Source organism: Limanda limanda, chromosome 12, assembly GCF_963576545.1.
Source record: "Limanda limanda chromosome 12, fLimLim1.1, whole genome shotgun sequence".
NCBI lineage: Eukaryota > Metazoa > Chordata > Actinopteri > Pleuronectiformes > Pleuronectidae > Limanda > Limanda limanda.
The window spans coordinates 102,416-112,272 of record NC_083647.1 but is presented as its reverse complement, the minus strand read 5'-3'; the positions used below and the strand labels follow the sequence as shown (position 1 = coordinate 112,272).

The 9,857-nt window shown below is 38.9% G+C and overlaps 1 protein-coding gene across 1 annotated transcript; it reads left to right on the top strand.

Moving 5' to 3' along the window:
• Positions 1–595: 595 nt before the first annotated feature.
• Positions 596–3,156, top strand: gsc (goosecoid). The gene is made up of 3 exons (XM_061083452.1): positions 596–911; positions 1,721–1,980; positions 3,007–3,156. The coding sequence occupies exons 1-3, from the start codon at positions 596–598 to the stop codon at positions 3,154–3,156; spliced, it is 726 nt and encodes a 241-aa protein (XP_060939435.1).
• The last annotated feature ends 6,701 nt before the right edge of the window (positions 3,157–9,857 follow it).

Below are 9,857 nucleotides of genomic sequence, written 5' to 3'. Positions count from 1 at the left end.
GAAATGACTTACTTTAGCACTTAATGCACAGTTACCTTTGGGCTGTTAGTTAATATTAAATCGTTTTTGTTAAACCTTTAAAACATTTCCCGTTCCCAACCGGACAGCAATAAAACAAATCTGTAGTCTTCCTGGTCCAATATAATGTGGAGCTCATGAACTAGTGCATTTATGGGAAAAGGCTAGTCCTGCCGTCTTTGTAAATACTGATATTTATGTAGCCAGTTAGATTATGTTGTCTTCACTGACGAGGATATAATCCGATTACTCTGTAGGAAGACACTCTGACTCGGATTATCTTAATTGAATTAATTGTTAATACACAGATGTGTCGCCATTCAGCATCTGATCCTAGAGCAACGCTGCTCCGACGTGACGTCATCAGGGTATAAAAGTTGCTGGCCCCACTAAAACCACCACTCTGCTTCCATGAGACGAGCTCTCGTAGTCGTACTTACATACAAAAAATGAAGTCTCCAGAGTCGTCATGACGCAGTTTTAGAAAACTTTTTTCCACGCCGAACGGAAATCGAAAGCATTTTACTTACAGATTAGTTTTCACCTTTCCGACTTTTTCTGTGTCCGAGCTGTAGTAATGCCCGCCGGGATGTTCAGCATAGACAGTATTTTGTCCGGCCGACCGAGCTGCAAGGAGCCACTTCTGCTACATAGGGGCGGCCCACTGGTGCTGTCCGCCGGCCTGACGGATTCTATCTACACCGACTATAACGGACTGTACACGACCACATGTGGACCTTCTCCTCCCAGTATACAGTCTGTGAACGGGACCAGGATAGGATATAACGGTTATTACTACGGACAGCTGCAGGTCCAGGGCGCTGGAGGAGGACCGCCATGCTGCGGCTCTGTGCCCGGCCTCAGCTCACAGCAGTGCCCTTGCATCCCAGCAGGTAGGACAGCCAAGCTCCTGTTCTCCCCAAAGGATAGTTTCAGATTTTTACGTTTTAAATTTTACATCACTCATTCTCTTGTATTTTTTTTTTTAAATAATGTTGACAGGAATAAAAATTGGAAGTTTTCCAGAAAGTAACTTAAATAAAGTTTATGTTTGATGTTTTGGTGCTAACTCTAACACAAATGGTCTGAAGAAGAAAATATCATTTTTTATAGCACGTGTCAAAAAACGTTAATTTAAATGTACGTATGTGGGCATTCATATTAAAACCTATTTATGTCATATTCACATTATGCGTCATGCTCGTGACCTCTTTATCCTTATATTTGAATGCACGGACTGAACATGAACCACGAGTTTATACAAAAAGAAAACGTTAGATTATACTGTTATTTAAGCTAATAATAAACATTATTATTATTATCATTAGCTGCTACGGTTCAAAAGTTAGAGGGGGTCGTCCATTAACCAGAAGGTCGGTGGTTTGATCCCACGATCCCCCATTCCGCGCGCAGAAGATACTGAACCCAAAATTGCCCCTGACGGCGGTCCCAGCATGTGTGACTGATGAGTGATACCCGGCTGCCCATAGATGAACTGTATGAGAGTGTGTGTAAATGAGTGAGCCAAAACTATATTGTAAAGCCTTTTGAGTGGTCGTCAAGAAGTAAAACGCTATAAAGCTAAATTAAGATTATTGTTATTATTAATGTTGTTATTGTCATTGTTATTATTACTTTCTGGGGCTATACCCAGAAGTAGTTTGTTGCCATGTATGATTTTTCTGCATCCTCCGTCCCACAGGCTACGACAGCACAAGCTCTGTGCTGATCTCTCCGGTCCCTCACCAGATGATGTCCTACATGAACGTGGGCAGCCTGTCACGAACCGAGCTGCAGCTATTAAATCAGCTGCATTGCCGCAGGAAGCGGAGGCACCGCACCATCTTCACTGACGAGCAGCTGGAAGCTCTGGAGGGCCTCTTCCAAGAGACCAAATATCCGGACGTCGGCACCCGAGAGCAACTGGCACGCAAAGTGCATCTCCGAGAGGAGAAGGTTGAGGTCAGATGTGCTTTGACTTTTCCCACAGTTTAGCTGTCTACTGCCGTTTAAAATGGTTCACTCCGCTAATTCAGATTGGATATGGATTCAAACGAGTTGAAGTAATATTAATAATAATGCTTTTATTATTAATATTATCAATTGCGTTACTGGACTAAGAACCAGAGGCTAGGCCTCGTTTGGTTAAATTCAATTCAATTTTATTTGTAAAGACGAGACCTTAAATAGCTAGCACTTTGGCGAACGTGGAGAGATAAACTCCCTCTATCCGTCATTATTATTCATAATATTATTGATAATATTTAGTTAATCTATTTTAGGGCATGTTTTCCAGGTTACTGCAGAAAATATTTTTGTAATCACCTTACTTAGTTCGTTTAGTTTTCTTGTTGCTCTTTCTACTTAAAGGATTTACTCATGTCTCATTTATAAAAAGATAAATGTCCTGAAGTTTTATAATTTTTATTATAAAACTTCAGGACATGATTCAAAATATTTTTGATAAATAGGCTATAACACCAGGAAGCACACTTGTGGAAGTGTTTACATTAATTAAACTGTACCTGTAATATACCATTTTGAGTGAATTAAACCGAAGTTGGGATTGCACTTTAAAATCTGTCTGGCAAACAACCACTGAACAATAGATAATTTTGATCACATGATTTTGACAAAATATTTAACGTTTCCTTTAGAATTACAGTAGTAAGATGGGTTTTTTATTGTCCAGATGACGGTTTTCGCAAGCGATATGAAATGAAACACCTTTAATTGTTTTATGCAAAAGCTAAATATATGCACTTCGCCACAAATAATTGACGACATCATTGAGAACGTCGTAAATGAAATTAGACGCATTCGTGGTCATGATATTACATGTGCACTGTTAATGGAGAGTTAAGAAAATATGTTCCAAGCCTAGTGATCGTTTTAATGAATTTCAAGGAATCACACAAACGCGTAGGAAGGCCTCGGACGGCTGGAGCGATATACGTATTAATGTAACTGTGCTTTCTTATCATGTAGGTTTGGTTCAAAAACAGACGCGCGAAGTGGAGGAGGCAGAAAAGGTCTTCATCAGAGGAATCAGAGAACTCTCACAAATGGAACAAATCGACCAAAACGTCTGCGGAGAAAACCGAAGAGAGTAAAAGTGATGTGGACTCGGACAGCTGATAATATAATAAAGCGACCTAACGGGAAAATTGTATGTACATACAATTGATGTGGACTCGATAACATGCAGGTGCTGTGATGAAACGTGTTGCCATGGTGCACAGTTGTACATATCTACATTATATTATGGATTCTTTGTCCGCTATTTATATTTAATTTAAGGTATTTTGCGATGTTATGTCTGCCTAAGAATGCGGCGGCTGGCGGATTGACTTGCCATATATCTCAATGTTATACGTGACGTTTTTATGGATGTTAAATATTGTATTTCTGGTATTTTATTTCATTTGTAACAGGATTACATTCCACAGTATGTTAAATGTCCAGAGGCTGAGAACAGTCTCACCACAGAGATGTTTTGTGGAGGTTTTTGTCATTTTATTTAGCAAAAATAAGAAAACCCACTTAAAAAGACAACGACTATGGTCTTCAGTAAAGTATAATTGAAACGTCATAAACATTGTGTATGATTTTATTATTTCATGAATGTTTCTTTGATGGGTTTAAAATTGAATTGTGGAGTCATCAAATATACAAAACCTGTCCCCATTAAACAAATAGGACGATCTCCCATTAGTGCCAGAAATTGTGAGCTTTCAAAATAATATTTACATATTCAGCAAAGTAGGGCTGCAACTATAAGTGCTACAGCTATGCACAGAGGTGTCAAGTAACGAAGATCTTGGTGGTAGTAGCAAATATTCAAACGAGAATTTGAATCACACAACCCCCTCTCCCCCCCTCCCCCCATCTCCGGTTACGCGCCTCGTTGTTAGATCCATCGGCCATCGGAGCAGGCCGGCAAAGGCGCACGGAGGGGGGGTCGGAAGAGCGGAGAAGGAGGCACCGAACGGTCGTGGACAGGGCTCAGACAAAGTGGAGGACACAGAAAAAGAGAGGGGGGGGAGGGGGGGAGCACTCACGTGCCAACCCACACAACCCCCGGCCTCGGGAGACACGCTGGCCCTGGGCAGCGCGAGACCCCAAGCACCTGTGGGGGGAATCAGGCTGTACCGGTAATGATCCTTCCGCAGGTTCACCTACGGCAGGGGTGTCCAAACTGCGGCCCGCGGGCCAACTGCAGCCCGCCATCCATTAATGGGGGAAAAATTCCTCTTACAATACTTTTACTTTTATACTTTAAGTAGTTTTGAAACCAGTACTTTTACACTTTTACTTAAGTAAAAAGCTTGAGTTGATACTTCAACTTCTACAGAAGTATTTTTAAACCCTAGTATCTATACCTCTACTTAAGTAATGAACGTGAATACTTTTGACACCTCTGGCCATGCATCAATTCCTATCACATTGTTAGTTATATTCTCCCAAAATGGAAACTTCTTTTGAGACAACTCACTCTATTGTTTTCTATTCTATTATGATTGTATCTGGCCCCTCCAAACAAAATATAATGTGTTCTTCCATGGCCCATACCGGCCCATGCCAAGTTTGGGGCAAATAATAATTTTACACTTACACAATGTGAAAACCAGTGATCAGCTATTATTTTTTTTAAAGGTCTGCCCCCTTTAGCCTGTAAAATCAAACAATCAAATAATATATAAATCTATTTTTCATTTAATTGAGTTCTGCTTTCTATTCCCCAGAAGAGACGATCCTCAAAATACAACATTTATGTTTCTAAAAGCTAAAACTTATGAAAACAAAATTTCCTTAAATAAGTAATTAATGTTGGCTATGAAAAGGCATAACATAGCACACAAATAAAGCACTTTATGGACCATTGCACAGCTCAAGATAATTGTATAGGTCAGCCCCACAATAATGTGGAGTGCCAAACAGTATCTATATTATACAGCAGTGTCAGGCATGTCAAACAGCAGGCACACGTTCATGTAGGCCTATAGGGTTTTAATTGAATGCAGTACATTGTCAAGCACTTCAGAAAACGAAGCTGATTGGAATCAGAATTCAAGCTGACAAAGAGATGCAGGTACATCCAGAACACGTTGCCAGCATTTAGCAGGGCTAACTTATAGAGATAAACAACCATTCACACATCAATTTTGATTTGATCAATCCTTATCTGCTTATTTTTGGATTGCGTGAAGAAGCCGTACTACCTGGAGAAAACCTACGTAGACATGAGTAAGTACAAACTTCAAGCAGAAAGCCAAATCAGAATTCCAACAAATTACATAGATATTGGGTTTAGCAACAATTTTCAGCAATGTATTAAAATATAAAAAATATAATATATATTTATAAATAAAATCATAAAATTAAATCCCAAAACTCATCATTTTGGTAAAGAGAATTTGCGACAGACTTAGGGTTTAAACAATTTGATGACTTCTGTTCAAAAAATTCAGCTGTAACGTTAATTACAGGTGATTATGAGGGAGTGTGAGCAGCAGCTGGAACACTTCAGCCAATGCATTTGTTTTTGATGTGGTGCAGATATGCAGCCTAAATGACTTCACTTATTCTTTGCTTTCTATAACTCTATAACACTCTACAACACACCCACTAACAAGAGGTGATACAGCAAACCCATTGAAACACACAAATAATCTTTTATACATTAAAAGAGAACAGGGCAAAAAGACTTACAGTCATGTGAACAATGTTATCTGACATTGTTAAATGATTCTTACCCTTAAAGCAAAGGTGTTTTAGTCTCAGAAATGTAGTTATGAGTTATAGTTTTTAGTCTTTTAAATCTTTTAAGAGTTAACATTTTCTATTTTAATAGGTTACAAACATGTTTGTTTTATTATGATTCTTTATGGTGTTTTTTTGTAAAACCTGCTACATAATTTTTTTTAATACTGTATTTTTTATTTTAACATTAAAGCACAATGTTAGGGGTCTTAAGATGGTCCCTGCATTCTAATTATCGATTACCCTTTACCTAGGGTTTGTATATTTTTGTAAGTATTTTCGTCACACTCATTATAAATTTAACCTTCCTTTAATTTGTGTTAACATCTGAAAAACAAAATGCTGTGGTATCCTCAATCACGAAAATGTTTGTACTTTTATTCATATTTATTTTCTGTGCAGTTTCAGTTTTAAAGCAAAATTGTTAATGAAGCTTTCTGCCTGCAATATCAATTCCTGCCTCCTGCAATAAGCCTCCTATATGTTTAGTGACTCAAACACTTCTTTGCTGAAGATTGAAGTCACTGACTTAAAAGCTTGACACAGACAATATTTCACCAAAACCACAATCTATTCTTAACTTAAACCAGTGTTTATAGCTTAAATAAAACAACTCAAGATATAGGATGCAGACACCTTGGATCAACTGACTGCTCAGTAATTTAAATCCTGGAGAGGAGAAAACGTCATTCTACAGTTGTATTTCAGAAATAGATAGTTATTTACAAACTTAATTATCATGGCACATGGTTGATGAAATCAACGATCTTATCTCAAAATTACCACAACATTCTTCTCTACATTCACATTGGCCTCTAACTAGTCTTTTAGCCTATCTCCGTGCTAATGAATCTCAGTCTCTAATCAATGGCATGTACAAACATAGGGTGCAGATCACCACTTGTTTTCCTGGTGTTGCAGTTGGATCAAGTGAAGTTTTCCAGCAGGCCTCCTAATGTGACTTTTGCAAAACAGATTAAGCTGAGGCCAGATCAGATGGTCTGAGATTTAGAATCAACACAGTCCATGACAACACACCATCGCTATTAATTCCTTGTATATAGAGCAGTGATTCATTAAGTGCTTCACAGCACAGCGCAAGTGAGATCCAAAAAGTGCACAGCCTGCGTCGTTAATCTTTTTTTCCAGCAGCAGCAATATTCTTTTTCATAAATTTAATGCAAGTCATTTTTTAAGCCATTATTTCTTTGACCTTTAAATGCAGTTCACAGTTCTTGTAAAAACATAGGTGGAGTCCATGAAAAATTAAGTATTGAGTTAACTTTAAAAGTAGATTCATTTTTGTTCCTTTTCTAAGCATTCTTAAAAAAATGTTTTCTTTTTTTCCCTTCTTTCTGTAAAATGGCAAATTGCTCTTGTGTAGGCTACAAGTGAGGATTTAAAGGTCGGATTTATTTACTCCTTTCTACCACATAAATATATAAATAGTATCAGGGATGCAGTTTGTTTGTGTGGTTGGCAAGTATATGTCTCTGAATGATGGTGTTATTGTTTGGGGGTCTGGAGTGTTTTAGCAGTCATGGATTTGACGGCTGGACTGACAGCTATTGGGTGGATTCCCTGCTCTAAAGATAGACAGGGGTGTTGGCTGCTCTGTGGTCCACATCTAGAAACATTAAAGAGAATGGCCTCCATCATCACTGGCGGCTCAGCCAGTCATAAATGAAAGCTAAGACAAATAATGCATATTTTTACAAAATGTAAACTCTCTCCTATATTATTATCATATTTCACTGAGATGACATGTGGTTTGGAGTGTGTTTTTGTCCATGACTATCTTTTTTGGCCTCTGGATCTTTCCAGAGAGCCTAGTCTTGATGCCAGATTAGGGCTGCATGGATACACTGATACATCGAAAGGCATGTACAAACATAGGGTGCAGAGCAATTTAAACTCTAAACATATGGCTGCAGTACATAGAGCTGGTTGTTTACAGCCTCACTAACTTCGGCTTCCAGGGATTTATTGGACCAGTGTTTTGATCTATGTAACCATCTGACAAATTTTACACAAACTATATCTAAAATATTTCATCTAAATTTGACAACACTGATTAACGATTTCATGATCATTCCCCAACATAAATATAAAATATGTATATCTTAATCCTTCTTTTGTTTAAGCAGGAACAGAAATAAGTCTAAGGCCTCTGTTTGTGATGGATGTATTAACATATTATTGAGGATCATCTGAAATGCGCCATAATAATCTTGGAAACAACTTAAAATTGAGGCTATTTAACCAAGTATATTTCCCAAACTGCAATTACGAATTAAACATTGAAATAATAAGACATAGCCACAACACACTAATGCTTAATTAAGTATATACAATAAAATTGTGTTTGTTGTCTCTTCATTCAGTTTGACAGTATGGAAATATGACAGTTCCTGGTCTCTCTGTCTCTGCTCTCTCTCCTCTCGCCCCACTATCTCTTCTCAGCCCATCCTGTTGAGGCATGAGTGTTTCCTTCTATTTTTTGCAAACTGCTGTCTACTGTTTGACCACCAGGGTCAGAGTTATTCTTTTTGTTTTCTGTTAAGACTTTAAACTATATTTTATAAATTCAAGTCAGATTATGCTGACATCACATATTTAAATATGGAAGTGTTAGGATCTTTTTATTAGTCCAGTTAGTGCCCATAAGAACTTTAAACTACTGCTATGTTCGTTCTGACCAGCCATGTAATTACACCCCTTGTCACCACACAAATCATAGCACACCCGTCAGCAGCCGACTTCAATTACCCGGGGCCCTGGAATCCTCACCCAGCTGGCTTTAAACCACAGAGGAGCCTTAAATCTGAAGAGCTATGATGCAGGTCAAAGCCGATGGCTGCAAGTGTAAACCAATTTCCAAGGTGGAGGATGTGATGGCAAAGGCTGTGACAACCGTGAGATGAGCTGCAACTGCAATAAAATGTCAAGGCACTGCAAAGTCAGAACGCAATACTGACAAAAATACCTATACCAAAATAACTTACACTATTTATTACGTGCATATTTGTTTTTGCAAACACGATGACTGCTTTTACTTTTGCCAAAGTACCATCATTGCAAGCAGCATTGACAACATTCACATGTCAGCCATTTCCCTCTGATATCTTAGGTCTGAGGTCAAATGCTGTCATGAACAGAATAATCTTGTACAGCTGTGATCCAGGTTAATAAGTTATAACACAGGGAATCTTACAAGCAGCCTGAATGGTTAAAATCTGGAGGGGAATGGGACAATGTTTTGAGGTTAAACAACATATTGGATCGCTCAAATACAAACATTAATACTGTTGGAAAGTACAGCCGTGGCCAAAAGTTTTGAGAATGGCACAAATATTCATTTTCACAAAGTCTGCTGCCTCAGTTTTTATGATCGCAATTTGCATATACTCCAGAATGTTATGAAGAGTGATCAGATGGATTGCAATTAATTGCAAAGTACCTCTTAGCCACGAAAATTAACTTATCCCCCAAAAAACACTTCCACTGCATATCAGCCCTGCCACAAAAGGACCAGCTGACATCATGTCAGTGATTCTTTTGTTAACACAGGTGATAGTGTTGACGAGGACAAGGCTGGGGATCACTTTGTCATCCTGATTGAGACAAAATTGCAGACTGGAAGCTTTAAAAGGAGGGTGGTGCTTGAAGTCATTGTTCTTCCTCTGTTAACCATGGTTACCTGCAAGGAAACACGTGCAGTCATCATTGCTTTGCACAAAAAGGGCTTCACAGGCAAGGATATTGCTGCCAGTAAGATTGCACCTAAATCTACTATTTATCGGATCATCAAGAACTTCAAGGAAGGTGGCTCAATTGTTGTGAAGAAGGCTTCAGGGCGCCCAAGGAAGTCCAGCAAGCGCCAGGATCGTCTCCTAAAGTTGATCCAGCTGAGGGATCGGGGCACCACCAGTGCAGAGCTTGCTCAGGAATGGCAGCAGGCAGGTGTGAGTGCATCTGCACGCACAGTGAGGCGAAGACTTTTGGAGGATGGCCTGGTGTCAAGAAGAGCAGCAAGGAAGCCACTTCTCTCCAGGAAAAATATCAAGGACAGACTG